The following is a 23,456-nucleotide window of genomic DNA, read 5'->3' on the forward strand; positions in this document are numbered from 1 at the left end:
GGCATTGTCTCTGACAACATGTGTACCACATTTCATACGAGCCAATTTGACACATTTTAGTAATGCACAACAGCACCTACGCTACCAATGCCAGCAATGACACCAAGGTTATCGTAATACCTCAATGTAACAGAAAAAAAAGAGCTTAAAATTAGTAGTTTTTATCATATATGTTCATGTGGTGTATACCATACCTGTCGTAGTGTTTATAGTAGGCGTAGTTTCTGCTAATGATGAAGGCAATAATCCGAGTAATATGAAAAACACTAAAACTCCTAGTCCTGGTCGCGTTAACAAATGTTTCGTCCACATAAGGTATTCCGAGGAAGACAGTTTAAAGCTAAAATTCCTGGTTCTCCACTGTGAATGCACACATGCACACTTTATATCAAACGGAGTTTCATTAAAGCTTGTTTTTAAAGTTCTTGTTGAAACACTACATGTTGATTTACAGTGAGTCATTGTCAACTTATCTATTGCACTCCTCGTTAATTGCTCCATGCTTGGTCATAACATTGCACCAATATCGAAAACTTTCAAAATTGTGTCATCAGTTTTCATTTCATCGAGAAGTTACTGTATAACATAGCTGGACTATTGAATAAAACGAAACATTATTAGTGTTATTTCAAGCCATGTTAAAGGTATGGTATTATAAACAAACAGCAGGCTAGTTAAAAAGTTGACATTTGAAACCTAAATCAACAGGATTAGTGGAAATGAACAAGTCCAAAATCAGATATAACAACAGTATTTCACAGTTTACAGAACACTGCAAAATATGTGACCGAATAATCCACACTTGACGAAATTATGTCCACAATTTGCAACTTTTGAACTTTCAATTTACAAATACACAGACCTCCATCAACTTCAGGTTTTCTTTACAACAAACTGCAATTATAAAGCGAAGCATTCCAACATTAACAATTCATGTAATGAACACCTAACAGCTATTACCGAACCATAAAATCATACATAAAATATGAAACAATAAATGAACAATATTACTAGCCAGCCTGAGGGGGGAAAACCACTAAATGACATCACAGTAACTGACAGCCTTTATGACATATTATAAATAATTGAGCAGTATAATAAGTTACTATTGTTGTTTTCGCTGTCCTATAACTGTTACCAGACAATGATGGTACTGGGCTGACCATTCACCCCCATTTGACCCCACATTTTAATTAACAATAGCTGCATCAGTGTCTCCATAATCAGATGAGGATGCAGACAGATAGTTCATGTGTCACCAAGCTTATTAGTTCCTGCCATTTAATATGTCATGCAAAAAAATTAGGGAGTTGCCTATGGTTTTACTTTTTGAAAATATTAGCTTTTTCAAACAATATAGATTTCAGAATTATCAGAAGTTTGAGCAGAAGGGTCCAGTGGTGGAGTATGGTCGATGTCGTCTTTAAAGATATTCACCATTTTAAATACTTTTCAAGAAATGCATTTGAACATTATGTTGTTAACCAAAGCCCAAAATTAATATTTTTTAAGAGTGTTACTGACCCTTTTTGGCAAATAAGAGCTTATTTGTGACATTTTCTTAAATAATTATTAACAAAAGAGCTCTAATTGAATTGAAATTAGCATTTTGTGCTCATTTTAAACAAAATTATTTATTTCCATGAGTCCACATTTTAAATAACTTAGTTCTTCATGATCATCATAATTTGACATCAACCCTATGGGGGTGAAACAATGCAGCCTGCATCCAGAATCTGGGAGGTGATTTATCAACCAAGATTAAGCATGAAATCAGAGGACAAATACGGTTATCAGGAGCCTGGTCTTGTTACCAGCAAGCCACCCAGATAACCGGCTCCAGCATTACTGGGTGCCCACACAGTCCAGAATGCTTCATGAGATCGCTTTGTATATATACAAAATGTAAATACATGATTCCTTTACTTAAGATGCTCCTTTTGTATATGGTAACTAATCTTGAAGTTGACAATACTATCATTTTTTCCCATGATACAACATACCTCAGCCAGTTGAAAAAATAAATATTTACAAATTGAGAATTTTTGTAAAACAATAAAGATACAGGACTGAAATTTTAAACACAGCTTCAGAATAAATTATTTGTCTTCATGAAAGCCAGGCCAAGTTTGATGCATCTAAGTCAATATAATTCAATAAACTGGAATCCAACAAAACCTTTGACAAAGCCAACAACAAAAGATTTACAACGAAAATAACAATGAAAAACCTAAAAACAGCAAAAACTATGGGACAATCAATAAACACCAAAACGCTACCCAGCATGGAACAAATTTAAACTTTCAATTTCTTTTGAAACATTACCCCATGACAAAACATACATAAAAACTTCCTTATGTTATGGCTAAATTTACATTAAAACTGAAAACTTAATAATTTCCAGATCACACTGAATCAAACCATAATTTCCACAAAAAGATCACAAATTAACTGCTTTTTCATTCAAATTCCTCTCTAATTTTCCAATAATATCCAACAATGACAAAACACTACAGCATTCAAAATCCAAACAAGTATTTTATACCTGTAGTTTAATCAAAACAGCTTGTAATAAAAGCTGTCACCCATTATATTTACTAATGATTATCACCAATCATTGAGCATTCCAATTGAATGATAGCACAGTATTGCAGATTTTACAATCACACACCTATATTTATACAGGTATGCCCCACATGTACACTGTATGCCACCACACTTGAACTGAAGCGTCTCACTTGGTCGAGGACAAAATCCTTCCTCAGGTAACACAGAAAACCCAATACAAGGGAGACTACTTCTGTATACACCAACATGTGTGCACAGTTGAAATCAGAGTAAGGTACCTTTGATTATATTAAGAGAGAACCATGTTTGGCTTCCCTTTGTTCGAAGTCAACAATGCATTTACATGTATCCCTGGTCCATAATAAGGCTGGGAATGATGTCATTGTAACTTGAATATTATTGTATGTGCAAGCACTAAAATGCTTTTTAATTACATTTCAATTCACAAAGTAATACAGATGTATGTCTTTTAGTAAGAACTGTTGCATTGGGAACAACCATTAGTTGACCTAATTAATTGTTCTCCTAATTTTATTTTAAAAGGATAACAAGAAGGGGAGCTTAAACATGCAATTACTAGGGTGTGGATAAATTACAACACTGTCCACTTCTACACGCACAAGTTATTGAACGCTCTGCTTGACAGAACAGTTTATCCACAACCCTCATGATTGAAATTAGGCAATATCGATCAAAATAACTCGGGTAGCACTCACTGTTGCAGTAACTTTTACTTACAATTTATATTGTATATGACCATCCAATCAGGAGAGGCAGTGTATCAGCAGTCATGGGTTTGAGCAATACACACGGCACTTACTAGTGGCCTCTTTAAATGGTCACCAATTCTGGTTACTGCCCACAAAATGGGAGTTGAAATCTCAAACAAAACTCAAAACCGTTTTAATACATGTACACATGAAGCTCTCTTCACAATGAAGATAAATAAAACATAAACAAAAGTTAAATAAAAAGCAGGTCAAAAACATTGGCATAGTCTGATTTTGACCTGCGAGCTGTGACTTTTTGGATAAGTCCACTGTTACATACCTTATTAAGTAAAGTGTTTCAATTTAGAGTTACCTTTAAAGAGTAACCTACCTTATAGGATATATCTACATATTAAACAGTTTAGTGCAGTAACTCCCTATGTAGGACATAATACTATATTGGACTAGGTAACGTGTATGGCTGTAAAGCGAAAGGTTTCACATTTGAAAGTATCAAGGGTAATTTTTATTTATTTTTTGGTCTTTTCTCTGCTTTTCATAATGTCATTATTTTTAATTGCTATCTCAATTAATGGTTTAGCAATTGTTTATCTAACAATGTATTTCATAGAAATTGAAAAAAACAAAACATTTTGTAATAAATTATTGAAATAACATTATTTTTTTGAAAAAAATTATGCTTCGGTCATGACATCCTTTGAACTACAAATAGTCTCATTATATTTGATGAAAATCAACTTGAAATTTGCATAACTTTCACAGGCATTTTGTGAGACACCAACATGTATGTATTGAAAATTAGGACTTGCTTTAAGGAGATTGCTTTTTGAAAAATCGCTAGTCTCCCCTATTGTGTGGTTGTAGCTGAAAAAAAAAATGATGGACATGAAATTTGTAATTTTGGACTGGAGACGAACCAAAAGTGAAGTTTGGTTTATTCACCCGTATTAAATAGTGAAACATCTACTGCGACCTTGACCTTTGACCTACTGATCTCAAAATCAATAGGGGTCATCTACTAGTCATGTCCAGCTAGCATGTCAAGTATGAAGTTCCTGGGTGCAAGCGTTCTTTATTTATTGAGCGGAAACGAAGTGTGACGTACAGACTGACAGACTGACTGACTGACTGACGGACTGATCACAAAATCAATAGGGGTCATCTACTAGTCATGACCAACTTGCATACCAAGTATGAAGGTTCTTGGTGCAAGCGTTCTTTAGTTACTGAGCGGTAACCGTTTCTTCACCTCACAGTCACGGTGACCTTGACCTTTGACCTACTGATCTCCAAATCAATAGGGTTCATCAACTAGTCATGACCAACTAGCATACAAAGTATGAAGTTTCTGGGTGCAAGCGTTTTTTAGTAATTGAGCGGAAACCGTTTCTTCACCTCAAGGTCACGGTGACCTTGACCTTTGACCTACTGATCTTTAAATCAAAAGGAGTCATCTACTAGTCATGACCAACTAGCATACCAAGTATGAAGTTCCTGGGTACTTGCTTTATTGAGCAGAACCCATTTTAAGCTTAAGGTCACCGCCAACAAATCAGTTTTAACCTGAAGGTAACCGTGACATTGACCTTTGACCTTTTGATCTCAAAATTAATAGGAGTCATCTACTTGTCATGAACAACTAGCATATCAAGTATGAAGTTCCTGGACCAAAAGGATCTTTAGTTATTGAGCAGAAACTGTTTTTTTACTTCAAGTTTACCACGACCTTGACCTTTGACCTACCGATCACAAAATCCATAGGGGTCATCTTCTAGTTATGACCAACTAGCATACCAAGTATGAAGTTTCTGGGTCTAAGCGTTCTATAGTTATTGAGCGGAAACGAAGTGTGACGTACAGACTGACTGACTGACGGACAGGCCAAAAACAATATGTCTCCCTATAAATGGGGGTGACATAATAAGCAAATAACCAATTATTCGGATTAACCCAAATATCTATTAGTATATAAGTGCATTCACAGCTCAAGGTGTGAAATCAAACTATAGTATTGCTTTAACTAAGCTAATATTAGAACACGCTACTCACCTGATGGACATGAACTTTGGCTTTGGGAACAGGAAGAGTTGCTCCACTCTACGTTGGATGACGTGATGGACGGAGTGTTTATAAATATCACATTTGGCCCCTCCAGAATACAACCCGTGTACCCTCTCCCCACAAACAGCCCCTCACTCCCAGACAGCTCTACAGTTTTAAAAAAAGTCCGAAAAGTGGAGTTTGATATTATCTTAGAAAACTGCACAACACCTCTTAAGGAAATGTTCAAATATAAATCTCCTAGATATCTTTGTAAACTAACTGTCCGCCACACATTATTGTTTAAATTATTTCCCATATAAATCTCTGACTGTAAACCCCCTACTGACCAATTAAATGCAAGTGTGCCATTGTTAATACTAAGTTTTAAATAGTCTGTTGCATCCCCACCCCCTTTTTGGTAAAGAAGTTCCCCACTGTCACAAGTTCGAAATGAAAACTCTGTCTGAGCACCATTTGAAGCTACGTTCCACTCCACATCGTGTAGTAATACATAGGAACTATTTTCCTGCACGAAGTAACCATATCTCCCGACTTCTTGACCATGGCTCAACTTCGGTGCCAATAAAATGCACAGTATCCCTGAAAACAAACAAGGATCAACATAATGTTTAATTTCTCTGAGTCTGGTACCAAACACTATGATAAATAACAGCCATTATGCCATTTTATTCATAAGGCCAAGAACATTCTTAATAAGCAAGCGAAATTCAGTTGATATTTGAAAGTTATCAATTTTTTTTAACATTCTTGATTCTAAATTTATCTTAATAATGAAACAAACATAATATCACTTAAAGATGTCTTATGTACTTTTCAACATAAACTATTGGCCGCTAATGAAAAATATTCAATTTCTCACTTGCTATATAAACATGTCCAAAAAATACCCAAGGAGCAAATTTGTTCACATGGGTATACTATTTGCCTCAGGGCAAAGTTGAAATTTGCCCCCAAAGAAAATGTTCAACATTTTTAAAAGCATCATGATTTCTTACCAAAACCTACTGGTCATGATGACTTCACAGTGACAAAATATGATGAATGGGTCAACTTTGAATAAAAGGCCCATAAACTGGGTTGGCCTTTATAATGTATGCACATCATTAATATTGAAACAAACTTTTCTGAAAAAAATATCAAACATGAACTGAGTGTTATAAATATCATGACAAAAAAGTAAAATAGATTTGATTTTTTTTATATGCCTTTGGGCAGTTGGGTTTAATCCTGGATACCCAGGGTCTGTAATTGGGTACCACACCCATTACACCACACTACACAGTTACTCTGAGAGGGTTTAATGAAAGGTATCTACACAATTTGAAAATTGTCAACATTGTAAACAATTAGTCAGAAGTTGTCAGCATTTGTTTTTGGATGGAACTTTAATGTTTTGTTTTTATCTAGTTGGGTAATGAGTAACCTTCAAAAGGCCTAATTTCACTCTACTAACCCTTTTTATTCCTTTATATAAACAAATGAACAAACCAAATCCAAGAATGCCCCTTTTAGATTTCAGACACAGGAAGTCTACATTGATAAACATTGGTAAATTGTCGGCACACATATATGACTGTTAGTGGATCAATGACTGACGCACATATGAATGATGGTCCAACAATTGTCGGCACACATATATGACTGTTAGTGGATCAATTACTGACACACATTAATAATGAATGTTGGTCCAACAATTGTTGGCACAGATATATGACTGTTTGTGGATCAACTACTGACACACATATGAATGTTGGTTTAACAATTGTTGGCACACATATATGACTGTTTGTGGATCAATAACTGACACACATTAATAATGAATGTTGGTCCAACAATTGTTGGCACACATATATGACTGTTTGTTGATCAACTACTGACACACATATGAATGTTGGTTTAACAATTGTTGGCACACATATATGACTGTTTGTGGATCAATTACCGACACACATTAATAATGAATGTTGGTCCAACAATTGTTGGCACACATATACAACTGTTTGTGGATCATTTACCAACACACATTAATTATGAATGTTGGTCCAACAATTGTTGGCACACATATACGACTGTTTGTGGATCAATTACTAACACACATATGAATGTTCGTCAAACAACTGTTGGCACACACATATGAATATTTGTGGATCAATTACTGACACACATATTAGTGTTGGTCAAACAATTGTTGGCACACATATATGACTGTCTGTGTATCAATTACTGACACACATAATATGAAAGTTTGTCCAACAATTGTTGTGACACATATATGACTGTTTGTGGATCAATTGTTGTCACACACATAAGGGCTTTGGTCAAATTGTTATCCAATACATTATAACATTGGACAAATTGTTGGCATACACATAAGGCTGTTTGTCAATTGTTTTCATGAAAAAGAAATAGTTTGGTCAATTAATTTCAGACACATATGACTGTTGGTCTGACCGTCACATAAAAATACTGTTGGATCAATTTGTTGTCAAAATCATGAGGCTGTTGGTCATTTTGTTTTCTGTCACAAGTCAATTGTTGACCTATAATAAGACTGTTGAAAATAATTGTTGTTGTACAAATGAGTGTTGGTCACAAGATAGTTGTCACATACAAATTACTTTTGCTCACTTATTTTCTTTCACATAAGAATGTTGGCCAAATTGTTGTCAGAAAAGTAAGAGAATAAGTCAATTTTTGTCACATATAATGAAGTTGTATCTCACAACTCATCACAGGTTATACAACTGCTGGCCATTCTACTGTTTGTCAGACAATAGTTTTCACACACTTAAGACTGTTTAAGAAACAATTGTGACACATAATGAATGTTCATCAATTGTTGTCCATCACATACTGTTGTTGGCCAATTGTTGTTGCACCCATAAGGCTGTTGGTCAATTGTTGTTACACATAAATGTCAATTCTAACACAGATTAAACTCTCTGGTCCTTTGTTATCAGACACATATGACTGTTGGTCAAATTGCTACCCCATACATAAGGCTGGTGGTCGAATTGATGTCAGACACACATGACTGTTGGTCAAATTACTGTCCAATACATAAGGCTGTTGGTCATTTTGTTATCAGACGCACATGACTGTTGGTCAAATTTCTGTCCCATACATAATGCTGGTGGTCATTTTGTTGTCAGACACACATGCCTGTTGGTCAAATTACTGTACAATACATAAGGCTGTTGGTCAAATTGTTGTCAGACACACATGACTGTTGGTCATATTACTGTCCAAAACATAAGGCTGTTGGTCATTTTGTTGACAGACACACATGAATGTTGGTCAAATTACTGTCCCATACATAAGGCTGCTGGTCATTTTTTGTCAGACACACATGACTGTTGGTCAAATTCCTGTACCATACATAAGGCTGGTGGTCATTTTGTTGTCAGACACACATGACTGTTGGTCAAATTACTGTACAATACATAAGGCTGTTGGTCAAATTGTTGTCAGACACACATGACTGTTGGTCATATTACTGTCCAAAACATAAGGCTGTTGGTCATTTTGTTGACAGACACATATGAATGTTGGTCAAATTACTGTCCCATACATAAGGCTGCTGGTCATTTTTGTCAGACACACATGACTGTTGGTCAAATTACTATCCAATACATAAGGCTGTTGATCATTTTGTTGTCAGACACACATGACTGTTTGTCAAAATACTGTCCAATACATAAGGCTGCTGGTCATTTTGTTGTCAGACACACATGACTGTTGGTCAAATTACTGTCCAATACATAAGGCTGATGGTCATTTTGTTGTCAGAAACACATGAATGTTGGTCAAAATAGTGTCCCATACATAAGGATGTTGGTCAAATAGCTGTCCCATAAGTATGTTGGTCAAATTGTTATCAGACACACATGACTGTTGGTCAAACTACTGTCCCATAAGACTATTGGTCAATTTTTTGTTTCAAAATAAGGAATATTGGTCAAATTGTTGTCACACAAAGAAGACTTATGGTCAACTGATGTCACACATGTAATTAATGGACAAATTGTTGTCACACAAAGTAAGACAATTGGTCAATTTGTTGTCACTCACAGTAAGACAATTGTTCAAATTATTGACACAAGTGATTAAGTTTTTTGTCACATACTCACATATATAACTCATTGAGTGTGTGTGTGGGGGGGGGGGGGGGGGGGTACTGAAAAAATCGGCCCCATTAACAATAAAAAAAGCATACTTTTGTCACAAAAAATGGACGCTAAAACAAATGAAAAAAGTGAAATAAAATATTGTTTTTTTAACTCTTAGCAAGTCAACTAGAACAGATATTTTAAATGCAGTCTTATTCTCTTTTAACATTCTTCAACCCAATGATCTTAAAGTAAATTCTTTGTTTGGAATAATTACTATGTGGTAAATTCACAATTTAAGGCACTTTGTCTCTATTTTCACAACTCTGAGCTCCTGGCCCCAACCATACAAGGGAAGAAAAGACTCTTGAATGTTGGTAAATTTACTGCACACAACCACATTAGACTTTGATCACATTCTTATAAAATAGTGCTATAAATTAAGTATTGATGAGTTTAATTTTAAGCAAAGTATCTGGAAAATGTTTCAATCAACTTATATTGTGTTTTTAACAAATGTTTAATGTATGTAGTAAACATGAACATTCCTTTGCCCACCTCTCACCAAGGGGCATATTGACACATGGTTATGAAATATTAAATTATAGAATAACATATAATGGAGAACTTGCATCAGATGGAACACAATATATACAGACACCTGTGGTTTGTAATATGACCGTAGAGGACATTAAGCTTTGCTTGTTTGTGAAAATATTGTCATGAAATCATGATCAGTTGTTGATTTTATGTCCCATTAGTTGATAAACAGCCAAAAATTTGGCTCTGAATCATACTTTCTGGACGGTGTCTGTGATATTAAAAAATATATGGCTTTATGACTCCTTAAGCAAACTGTACCTGGTAATAAATGTCAGCAGAGAACTACATGATGTATGGTATTGCGATTTATTGACAAAGTATGATTTTTAAAAAGATGTATGGACTAGACTTTATATAGATGCATTTAATACAATACTACCAAATATGACTCATAAATTCTAACAATTCTTTATATCATGTTATGTTCAAGTTATAATGAGGAAAACAGTTTCGAAATTGACAAAGCAAATGCCTTATTTTTTATGCAAGAATAGTAATTAGATTTCTTTTGGTAATATTCCGTGAGTGTTGGCCATTATTTGGCCCAGTGAATCTGGACAATGCAAGGGCAATTTGGTCTAGTGCTCAGCGCTCATAATTACCAATTACAGTAGCTTAATTCAATAACATGATGGTCTACGATGACAACTTATTTTTTAAGTTTCAACACATGTTTATCAATGTGGAATTCACTGTGCAGTATTCAAAAAGCTAACTTTTTGAAGGGACAATATTTTATAAAAAACAAGAGGCCCAAAAGGGCCTATGCTCTACTGGCATGGCTTTTGTGGTCATATCAATCCAGAGCATGTATAATATGGGTAAAAGGCAACAGACATATAATTTATGTTTTGTGTTTGGGTTACCTGAAAACGTAGCACGTTCAACATCTGAGCCCAGAAAGTAGTGTAAGCAGATTAGTTGCATGAACTATTTTAATATGTGCCCAGTAAAAGTCATCTGACAATAAAAAAAATGCTTTCAAAACTGTACTCATGGTAAAAATTTCTGTAGTTTTAAAAGTTAAAAAAAGTTGGTCAAAAGGTCAAAGTCAAGGGCATCCTAGGACAACATTGATCAATTTGAACAAACATTCACAATCAATTGTGCTGAGATGGATGCATGAACACACAAAAAGATTTTCAAACCTTTCCAGATTTATGTTTACCAAACCTGTGAACCCTGGGTGAGGCCAGTAATGATACCAGGTGCACAACTTAAACATTCACAACCAATTTTGTTAAGATGAATGCGCAAACTACAGAACTTAAAGCTAAAAAATGGCCTTTGGGCTTTCAACAAGAACAAGGCAGAGTAATTCACAAAATCAACTGCAGAAGCAAAAAGCAAATTGTCTCTCAAAATCCTAGACTTGCAAATTGTCTCCCTTAACTCTAGACTTGCATTTACATGTACATGTAAACTTGGCTAAAAATAGAATTCGCTCCTGCAGACCTGGCTAAAAATAGAAAGCATTTCTTTAAAACTTTCATGGCCCATAATCTAGGCATTCATGGGCGGATCTTGCTGGTTTTCGAAAGGAACCGAGCTCTAATGGATATCTAGATACTCTACAAGTTTCATCGAGATACAATCAAAACTGAAGACTGTATCGTGTTCACAACCAATTGTATACACAATAGCATTTTTTTATACTATCAAGGGCCATAATGTAGGCATGCATGGGCGGATCTGGCTGGTTTTCGAAAAGAACCCAGCTCTAATGGATATCTAGATACTGTACAAGTTAGACTGTATCGTGTTCACAAGCAATTGTTTACAGACGCACGGACGCACGACCGCACGGACGCACGGATGCACATATTACGTACACATTACCATCGCATAAGCTCTTCTGGCCTTTGGCCAGTATAGCTAAAAATTACTAAAAGAGATCCTTGTTATAATATTTTGCATCAGAGATTTGGTTTTATTAAGCCCCTTGAAATTAAACAGCTGTGGCAGTATTCATAAAACTTTTTAAGTCATTTCCTAACTTAAGTAACATTCCTTATATTAGTATCTTTTAAGTCATATGAAATAAAAAATAGTTTTTTAGAAAAAGTTATCTCAAAACATTATTTCTATTGACCTTATTGAAAAAACATACTTTAATGTTTCTTTTCATTTGCCTTTTTTGAAAATTTTAAGAAATTGACTGGAAATGACTTTGAAAAAAAAAGTTTTATAAATACTGCCCCAGGCCCCAATATTTTGATCAATCTTAAGTCCATTTTAACAAGATCTAACTTAACCCAATAGTTTTTGTTTTAAAGAACATGATACTAAAAAGTTAAAGGAAATTATTTGATACATAGTCATGATAACTATGTTTTGGGTTATAAAATCAAGATTAAGAAGTTATTTGGCTCAATGAAATAAGATACTTGAATTTGTTACAGAGCTGAAGAATGTTCAAGATATCTGGGCTTGGGTAATAAAACATTATCATTTTAAGTTGTTTCCTTATTTAACTCATCTCCCTTGCCATATGATATCAATGTTCAAATCTTGAAATGTCAAAAACACTTCAGTTTCATATAACCTGTTTATATGACACCCCCCCCCCCCAAAAAAAAAAAAAAAGAAAGGGAGGAAAATTGTGGTATTTTTGGGGCAATGGAAACAAAATTTATTTTTGTATATAAAACATCATGTTGATCAAATGGCTTGTAATAGAAATATTTATATATCATACTATTATTTTCACTTAATAAACTTATATAAAAGTCCTGGTTCCTCACACTGAATTATTGTAAGACTGTTGGATAACTTATTTTAAACCTTACATACATTTATTTCATCAACTGTTTACAGAGTTCAGTAGCATTAACTTATGTAAGCTATGATACTCCTGGGGTATTACAAGCCTTAGAAATGACCAAATATCTTAACATATATGAGTTTGCCGGGGGGGGGGGGGGTATTTAAATTTTGGCATATTTGGTATTTGGCATATATATTCATTTTTCAAATATTTGTTGTAATTCCTGAGTCAAATGTTTCTACAAGAGAGAATATTTGAAAAATGAATATATATATAATTATTTATTTATTACAATTATCTGAAATATATATATGCCAAATACCAAATATGCCAAAATTTAAATACCCCCCCCCTGGCAAACTCAGGCATCCCACCTGAAAACAAAGGGGAAATTTGCTCCCTAGGGTAAATTCTCCCCTATGGATACATACAGGTAAATCTCCTTATATAAACAGGGTAAAAGACTAAAAAATATTCAAAAATCATACCTTTAGATGTAAAAGACACTTATTGATAAGACTAATTTGACTTTGACAATATTAGGAATGAAACTTAAGTTAGCAAATGTCTTAAGATGTTGTATGAATACAAGCCGAGGTTATAACAATAGGTTAATCTTTAAAGCACTAATTCATTTTGAATAATCCTAGATAAAGCAAAACCATTTAATTGATATAACAATTACAGAAAAATTTCAAGCAGAAGTATTATTTACGTATCAGATAAAATTTAAAATGTACATTCATCAGACAATTATGTAAACAATTTTACAATAATGGAAAAGTGACTAATGCTGACAGTACACTCCTGTATATAAATGCTAGTATCAGCATGCCAGTTATTATATTAACCTCTTTTTTATATTAAAAAGGCTTATGTAAAGGTTCGGAGTATAACAGTTAAATAAACCAGCGTATACTCTATAATATCAAAACACCTTAAGATAAGTTTTATCTTGTGTACCTCGCATTTCAACGACGATGCGATATTGTAAGATAGTACTTTACTAAAAAATGCCAATTATGTTATAGATCGATGTTAATGTACCGTAATGTAAACAACTTACCTATTATGAAACGAAAGGGACCCTTAACCCTGGTCCATCTTTTAATCAGCTTAAATCCAGGCATAGTGTCATGGCTATAATCCGTGAATGCTCTCAGAAACTTCCGTGCAATCCCGTGGGTCAAGACACTAAACACACCTTAAGAATGATACAACCTACAATTAAGGTACACAACTGTGTCACGTGACGGTACTTGTATACCGCTCCAATTCTATATTTAGATCTCAATTTAATTTACTACTATTCGGTTTGTTTGTTCTTGATCTAAAATCAATTTTACAGGGATTAAATGGAATGCAAAGCATGTGTATTGAAATGATACAGTTGTACTAGCACGTGTGTATTGAAGCGTGACGTTTATCTGTGGGAATCAGCGCGCGTCTCCATTGTCGTTGCGATCAAAGCGAATGAAATTACAGGTGCTACAGGTAGTTGAAGGGAAACAACCCAATAATTAAGTTGCGTATAGTCTATATTTACGCGGTGTTTATTGTCCCTTGTCGCAGTTGCTGTCCCACTTCAATCGACCTTCTAAGTTTGACGGAGATCAGTAATTATGTTAACATCATTTATTGTATGCTTTCCGGTGGTTTATAGGGGTTTATCAGTGGAATAAAATCTATGTATGAATGATCCAAACTTTTTTTTTCACTGTTATGAAATTTTAGCCCGGCCGTCCTCACGTCCAATTCAAGACGGTTACGTTCGCATACAATTTGACGCGCTGTTCATAAAATTTGATGTCACTATATATACTATTTTCCAATCATTTAATAAATTAAGATCTTACAATGCAACTATCCACTATGTTTGTTGTATAATTCTTTTTTAGCTGGACGCAATCCTACTCCCAGGTAGGAGCCTCTATATCGCACAGCCGCATTTTAATATTTGGGAAAATAAACGCGTTGGTCTGACTTAAAATGATATAATATATAACTCGTATCTATAATGCTTGGTTACTGCTAAACTATTTTCTGTCCTGTGTAGACATTAAATGCACTCATATAATACGTTATAAGAAAATTTACCATTGTACTTGCTAATTTATGTGATAATTTACTGTGTAAGTGACCGACTTAATTCGCACTCATTCCGAGAAATCCATTATATAAACATTGATATGCTTGTGATGATAATTTATATTGCTTCTCAAGTTTCAAGATACAATAAGTTTCTTTCGTATGTGTTCAATGAAGTTTAATTCACATGTCACAAGGCGGGTTCATTCTTGTTTGTATGACGATGAAAGTCAAATTCAATTTTAGGTTCTGTTTTTTTCTGTGTTTGTAATATTCACGAACTTAAAGAAATAAATAACAAAAAGAATTTCTTAGTAATGCCTGACTCTAGCAACCGAGGCCACAGGCTCCTCGGGTTGAACCCGCGGACGCGTTGGTTATTGACGGGGCTTGTCGAGATCTTACCAACGGTTCGCTCGGATCGAACGTTTGAACATAAGTGACAGTTGCCGCTCTAGCGAACTGATGCTATGAGTCAGTGTTTTTAAACGAAAACATGAAAATATGAATTAAATACATTTATCAAAACTATGAGAAATAATTCAACACAGGTAAATGCGACATAACAGTATATATTAAATATGAAAACAAAATAAACCTGTTTTATTATGCACCAGACAATTGTATCCACGGCCCCCAGGTCCGGAGGTATACCGGGGATAGCCAGGTAAATGGGCCGTGTTTTTACCTTCCAGGTGGCCCCGCAGTGCCGGGTGAATGCGATGGTTATGTGTTCGCAAGAATATAGCGGGGAATGGGCCTTACCTAGGGTCCCTGGGTTGGCTGGACCGAAAGTCAAAGTCCCCGCTATTCCCCGGACCTGGGGGCGGGGGCGTGGTTACAAATGACTGGTGCATTACATGTGCTTACCTATTTGAAAGTACACTGAAATAAGGGAATACCTAAGCTCCCACCCCAGATAAGTAGATCCAAACATTTGTCCATGCTGGAAATCCTTATCTTGCCCACGGTCCAAGATAAAAAAGTAACCATATTTAAAAATAAGTTAATAAATTTTACTGTATTTTGTTGAACTGAGTTGGGAGAAAAAGCATCTACCATTAGTGTGGACATACCACGTGATTTGTGACGTCACATTTTGTTATAACATGAAGCAAAAAACAGCTCGATTCGGAAAGGATTATCGCTGTAAGTTTGTTTTTTTCATATCATTTTTTTAAAACATAGCGGAGGCTAAGCGGAAAAAAATGTACACTATTCTCGGTTACTGATCTATATCGTGGGCAAATGCTGAGAATTTAGAAAATATTGTTTGTTATAACGAAAAGCAAATTGCGTGTCTGGTCTAAAAAAAGTTATTTATATCTATTTTCACCATATTTGCATTAAAACGGAAGTCTCGGAATGCATATTCTATCCTCAGGGTATATTCATACCTACAAATGAAATACTTATATAGAAACACGATCACTCGGTGCGTATGTCAGTCCCTTTGTGTTACTGTCATTTATTTAATTACTGGTGTAGAGCATGCAATCCGTGGCACATACACCATGAAGCCAAAAAATAGATGCTTCTTTCGGTGAATTAGATGTGCGTGTAACTGACAGACAGACAGACCTAAGTCTCAATGCCAGTTTTGCGGTCATTAAAAGTGTGCTTCTTCCGGTATATTTGATGTACCCGGCAACTGACATAAAGACAACCGTAAGTCTCAATGTCATTTGAGCGGTCAAGAAAAAGTGTGCTTCTTCCGTACACGCAACTGACATAAAGACAACCGTAAGTCTCAATGTCATTTGAGCGGTCAAGAAAAGGTGTGCTTCTTCCGTACACGCAACTGACATAAAGACAACCGTAAGTCTCAATGTCATTTGAGCGGTCAAGAAAAGGTGTGCTTCTTCCGTACACGCAACTGACATAAAGACAACCGTAAGTCTCAATGTCATTTGAGCGGTCAAGAAAAGGTGTGCTTCTTCCGTACACGCAACTGACATAAAGACAACCGTAAGTCTCAATGCCATTTGAGCGGTCAAGAAAAGGTGTGCTTCTTCCGTACACGCAACTGACATAAAGACAACCGTAAGTCTCAATGTCATTTGAGCGGTCAAGAAAAGGTGTGCTTCTTCCGTACACGCAACTGACATAAAGACAACCGTAAGTCTCAATGCCATTTGAGCGGTCAAGAAAAGGTGTGCTTCTTCCGTACACGCAACTGACAGAGAGACTATCAAAATATCTCAATGTCCGTTTGACGGGTAAAACATATGTGTACTTCTCCCAGCGAAATGGATGTTCGTGCAACTGACAGACAGACAAACATAATTCTCAATGTCCGTGTTACAGGTAGAAAATGGGTGCTCCTTCCGGTGGACTTGATGTGCGCGAAACACAGACAGACATAAAGTTTCAATGTCAGTCTGACGATAAAAAATGTATGCTTCTTCCGGTGAAGTGTCGGTGTGCGCGCAACTAACAGACAGACAGACGAAAGTGCCGATGTCAGTTTGGCGTTTAATAAATGGATGCTTCTTAAGGTGAATTAGATGTGCATGCAACTGACAGAAAGACAATTGTAATTCTCAATGTCCGTTTGACGGAAAAAATGTATGCTTTTTGTGGTGAATTATATGTACGAGTAACTGACAGACAAGCATACGCCTCAATGTCCGTTTGACGGTAAACAAAACAAGATAAGTAACGAATGCATTTTTAAATCACAAAATTTCGTGCAACTTCCGGTGCCGCAGTGAAACTTTAGCGCGAGACTGATGAAAAGTCGGAAAAGTCAAACTTCGTACGTATTTCAGTACAGCTATTAAGTTGGTAACACATTACTTTTACTAAGACTTTAAAAATTAAAATTCGTTGGCCGCATATAAAATTGATCGTCAGAAATATTCAGTCGAGCCATTTCGATATTTTTTCTGTTTTTAATCGAATTTGCGAACATTATAGGTTAAATGTGTCTAGTGAGAATAAATTATTGCAGCTATCATTCTGTACAGTTTAATATATACATTTATGCATGCGACGGAATATGATAAGTTGTTGATGACATATAAATATGTACATGTACTTCATTTCTATGATATGCATTTCTCAATGTATTTGTTATTCATGTTATTGCATACACAATTAAGTTATCACTTTTATATGCTGTGTGAGTATAAGGTAATATCGTTCTGAATCATATTTTGATTTGATAACATCACAAGCAAGAGTAGCGAGCGCTAGTCATATGCTCCATAAAAAAACACAATAACATCAGTGTTTGTATACAACGTGATAGATTGCGTCATAAATGCTACGTTTGAAGGCACTATTTTGCTTCGGATGAAGACTTAAAACAAATATAACTTCACTATTTATTCACCATTTTAAATGAAATATAGCGCTGTCTACGCCGCCTACGGAGCCCAACCTTTGGTCTTTTACAAGGGTTTGATTGAGAGTTTAGTTTTATAAAACACTTCGACAAACCTTTCACAATACGGCCGTTTGACGGAGCACTGTTAAAACATTATTTTGGAAACAGGTTTGTCGAAGTGTTTGATGAAACTAATCACCTTATCAAACTTCAGAAATAACAAGAAGGCGGGGCTCTGTAAGCGGCATAGACTGCCCTTTGTTTTATTTAAAATGGTGTAATAAAAGAAAAGTTATCTTTATTTAAAGTCTTTATTCGAAACAAAATGTTGCTTTCCGACGTAGCATATATGACGTAATTTATCACGTGCTATACACACACTGAACATGTTTAAACCTATTTTGTCACGCACAATTTGTTTATGTAAACCGCATTGAGGAAAATAACTGACATTTTTTTATCCTTATCAAGGGGTCTGGGCATTTTATGAGACGGGATGATTTTCAAATTTCAATCGCAATACAGCGATTTCATTGGAGGACAAAGAATAACTTATAAATCTGTTTTGCTCTTCTTACTGGATGAAGTAAAAGTATATTACTATTTAAATCGTATGTAGTGTGTATGTAACAATCAAAAACATTAAAAGCAAAATATAATGCTTTCTTTTGGTTTATTCAAAGTAAACTCTCAATGAGGGCTCCATATTTTATACTGTTATTTTTACATGTTTTCCTTATATTTTAGAAAATACCGTCATAAAGCGATAATCGATGCCAAGATTATTCAATCGATTATCGGAGATCGATCCTTGTGTTTCAAAAGAAATCTATTTTCGACAGTACGTATTCGAGCGCTACGCAGTTATCTCCCTTTGAGCAGATGGGTGACAAAGGGAAGTAGCCGCTGTGTGAAGGTTGAATGCAAAGTAGCAAGCGTGGTACTTCCTGAAGGCCGACCTCCTTATTTATCATTTGGTTTTATATAATATTTCATCGTCCAAGTCTTTGAATAAGTAGTAATCAGATCCTCACTATATAGTTTGCAATATTGCATTTTGACAGGCCGCAACTGATTAAGTGGAATCTGAGGCATAGTGTTTGTACATACTATGTAATTATCTAACTAAACGTGAGCATTCCTGGCACATGGTAACGGTTTGCATGTATTAGTAGTTTAATAGAAGAAAATGATTTTATTTCATTTCAAACATTCAAAATACATGGTTTCAATGAAATAAGTCGAAATGACCCTTGATCATTGCAAAAGCTGATACATATTCATATATATATATATTTATATGGCGATCATAGTCAATAGTTCATATGTAAAAACATTTAGTATTCGAGCATGTATAGCACATAGATAAATATTACACAGAGACTTGAATGTATGATGCAGATCCCAACAGCTGCCCCTGGCTTACATTAAATAGTTGCCAATCATGACTATAACATCTAAAAATCTACTGGGGTTATATAATTGACTATATAACCCTAGTGGATTTTTAGATTTTATAGAATGTTGAAATATCGTCGCCAAATCACGATTAATATCGTCGCCAAATTACAATTAATAGTTGTATTGTGTTCCATCGCGTGATAAGCAGCCCATAAAATGTTGTATATTTTTCATTTTCAGGATCAAGACTGATTTTACTCAACTGAGGCCACAGGCAACTATTTAAAGTAAGCCAGGGGCAGCTGTTGGGATCTGCATCATAATTCAAGTCTCTGTGGTTTAGTACGGTAGTTTCGTACTTCTTCAAAAAACATGTACAACAGCCTTAAGCCACACTCTTTTTTTTCAAAACCCACTTACAAAACACAGTATTAAATTGAAATTTAAACTAATGTTCAAAGTAGGAAGATCTTCTTCAATAAAAGGTACAATAACCTTAAGCCATACTTTTTTTTCAAAACCCACTTACAAAACACAGTTTTAAATTTAAATTTAAACTAATGTTCAAAGTAAGAAGATCTAATATGCATACAATGAGCGGAAATTGTGCTAGATGTAGATGCCTTATTATAATGATACCTGAATTCGGCATTTAATGAATCAAAAGAAAAATGACTTCATAATTGCAAGAATCTGCTTTATATCAACCCCCACGAAACTGCACATATATAAGTCCCGAAATAAATACGCTGGCGCTAATAACGTTTTTGTTTATTATTATTTTGCCACGTACATAATTGCCAATGGGAACTCCGTCGGGCCATTTCCCATCGAAAACAACCTCGGATGTACGCCGGTACATCAGTAGAAGTACATGTAGTTCGTAAAAAATGAATAATGGTATTAACATATTTTAGTGTTTTAAGGTGTATTTTGTATGACTAAGTTTAATTAATTGCCGGTATAGTGTATTATTGTATAAATCATGAATTAAGATACCCAAGAGCATGGACCTATAAACCATAACCATGGTTTATAGGTCCGTGCCAAGAGAAAAGTCAATAAGTTTTACTGCTAAACTGAAATTACTACACGATCGACTTGCAGCGTAGTTAAATGTAAAGATTTCTGACATTGTAAACAGTCCATTTACATTCGAGGTTGTTTTCGATGGACAATGGCCGAGGAATTCCGAATGACATACATGCATACAGCATGAAAATTGATACATATATGCGTTTCCTCCCAAAACGAATGGAGGTTTTATATGTGACTATTTTTTTTAGAACGATGATCGAGTGTTATTAGTTTTTTATTGTATGATTATTTCTCTCTGGAACTGTTATAATTATTATTAATTATTATTATTATTATGGAATTATTATTATTAGTAGTAGTAGTAGTATTTAGTTTAAGTATTTCCACGAGGGTTTAAATATAACTGATCACGTGTAAGTGAGAATAGAGAGAAAAAAATCTGTGATAGATTTTTTGTTTTCAACTTTTAATTTAGGCAATATAGATCCATAGGCGACAAATGAAAATAAAATGCTGGATGCTCGAGCCTGCGTCAAAGACACGTGCCTGGAACTGAGTAAAACCAGTCGATAGAACAGCTCATGGTTTTCTGTGCATTCCATTTATATATTGCACCCTGTTTAAGAAACATCCCTTATTTCGAAAACAAAATATTCTCTATTGTTTAAATGGCAGCATTTATGGCTCATATCCGTATGCTGAAAATGCCATGTGGTAATTACAACATTACCGCGGGAGTCAAAAGTGCAGCGATTAGAAAAAAGGTAATTTACTGCGCATGCGCACTCGATGATTGTTTTCCATTGCCGCAAGATGAACAAAACCGAACAGGTACTTGTTTACATTTTCCGTTGGTTTAACTTGTTATGGATAATGTTTGCAATATAAAGGTAATGAATTAATGTCATTTTCATATATTGATTGAAACATACCAAAACAAATGTTACTGACTTATTCACAAGATAATTTAAAGGTGGCAAAGAAACGGTAAGCTCTTCAGAGAAGTTTGCCTTTTGCTTTTCCGGGCTGGTTTTGACGGATTCCCAGGCTATTTTCGTCGTCGTATTCTGTTATTTCTTAAACAATCCTGGGTTTATTGGATGTATTTTATCGTCATCTTAGCTATCATATCCTTAGATTTGGGTAAATCTGTGATTTGTCGCAGAAATCGGAGTTTGCTTCCTGTTGGCTTTCACGCCAATGTAAACCGAGGACATGGTTGTTACTATAAATAGTAACAGTGAAGTTCAATATTCATCATACTGTAGGTTGTGTTATGATGGTATCTTGTTATACAAAAAGTGTGTCATTTGTTTGAAGTGGTTGATATTGATAGATGATTTGTTGTAAAGCAAGATTTTCCTTTCTTGTACATAAGAAGCCAGTGATTTTGTTCTTAATTTTTGAAAATGTATGTATTTTGAGCTAAATTTTACTGTGTATGGACAACAAAACACCCATCAAGTATAAAAATTCTTCCAGAGAATATGCAAGTTAATTTAAATTCTTCTTAAGTCTTTCCTAGTAAACTTAAAAACAGATTTAATAAGTCGGTAAGGTAGAAATCTTTTGACAGTTTTGATTTTTTTTTAAATCTTTGTTAAAAAAGTACATGTCGGACCGTTACACAGCTTTCGCATTGTCAGAACCCATGCTCATTTATTATATTAACAGACAATTCTTTGGGGGTAAAAGAGTAGCGAAGCTTCATAACGCCTTAATATATTCATTAAAATTTCGCACTATCCCTATTGCTTGAGGTTTGTCTTGGGCGCCCAATCAAACATCTGGATTTCACCTCATTTTCTTTTCACGGTTCTTGCTAATTTGCCTAACGTATTCAATGGAGTTAAACATTGTGAATAGCCTGGGTATCAAGGATGTGCTTTTTGTATAGTCCTGGAATACTCTTCTTCGTAATATACTTATTTCATGGTGATAATCTAAAGAAAAAAGTTTGCAAACCATATTGCGACTGATTCAGGATTGTGCCACACTTTGAACACAACTTCTCTAAGCCATCATCTTTGGTTAACCACTGGTACTGTGTCGTTTCAGTCAACAAAACATAGCTTTTGGAGGTTTTCAATGATGGGCAATGTAAACAACTTTTTGTAAGCCCTAATATGATTTGCTAATACATTGGTCCTAACATAATCATGCTTTCAGAATATGTTAACATGAAAGAAAAAAGCTATTAATTGGTAGCAATTCACGAAGGTGTCATATGCAAGAAAGTGTCTTTTGCAATAATGAATTGGTGTAATGTATATTTGCCTCAAAAAATCATGCTAAAAACTTAATCACAATTTGCAATACCTACATTTATTTATTTTAGTAGTTTTGGGATGCTACACTACACTTAAGAATCTCCTTTTATTGCCAGGAGGGGTCAAGGTTGATTTCTTATTTCTTAAAAACATGACTAGAAACACATAATTGTTAAGAAAATGTGTACACATATTCTCTCAATGATCGTTTTTGTTTTAGAATGTTTTTTTTATGAACAATAATTTGCTAGAATTTGTGATGTATGTTGCCTGGAATTTAAGATTAAAAGATTGAATGGCATTAGTGGCTTTATCTGCACGTTTTCACTAACAGTGTGCAAATTAAAATTTTCAAAGCCATAGCGAATGGAGCTATTATTTTTTATCTCTGATATACTTATTCTGATTCTTTAGTATTTTAGTTAATTTCAAAGGCTTGTATTTCTTTAACAGACGGTAAGTGATGAAACTCTTATTGAATAGAAT

The 23,456-nt window shown here is 34.8% G+C and overlaps 2 protein-coding genes across 6 annotated transcripts in view; one reads left to right on the top strand and one right to left on the bottom strand.

Annotated features, from left to right (window-relative positions):
* LOC128223767 (protein crumbs-like) overlaps nt 1–14,147 on the bottom strand; it is a 59,697-nt gene extending 45,550 nt beyond the window's left edge. The window contains exons 1-2 of one of the 4 annotated variants that reach the window (XM_052933135.1): nt 13,909–14,147; nt 5,349–5,942 (exon numbers count right to left, since the gene is read on the bottom strand). In XM_052933135.1, the coding sequence (XP_052789095.1) occupies nt 5,349–5,942; nt 13,909–13,972 (658 nt within the window). In that variant the 5' untranslated portion in view covers nt 13,973–14,147. Of the gene's footprint in view, nt 1–194; nt 595–2,421; nt 2,444–2,545; nt 2,670–5,348; nt 5,943–13,908 lie in introns of those variants that run through there. The other 3 variants (XM_052933136.1, XM_052933139.1, XM_052933138.1) reach the window with 3 other exon arrangements.
* Nucleotides 14,148–21,496: 7,349 nt separating this feature from the next.
* LOC128223821 (uncharacterized) overlaps nt 21,497–23,456 on the top strand; it is a 32,680-nt gene continuing 30,720 nt past the window's right edge. Inside the window, exon 1 of one of the 2 annotated variants that reach the window (XM_052933240.1) lies at nt 21,497–21,531. In XM_052933240.1, the coding sequence (XP_052789200.1) occupies nt 21,514–21,531 (18 nt within the window). In that variant the 5' untranslated portion in view covers nt 21,497–21,513. Of the gene's footprint in view, nt 21,591–23,456 lie in introns of both variants that reach the window. The other variant, XM_052933239.1, reaches the window with a different exon arrangement.

This window comes from Mya arenaria, chromosome 17 (assembly GCF_026914265.1).
Source record: "Mya arenaria isolate MELC-2E11 chromosome 17, ASM2691426v1".
Classification (NCBI taxonomy): domain Eukaryota; kingdom Metazoa; phylum Mollusca; class Bivalvia; order Myida; family Myidae; genus Mya; species Mya arenaria.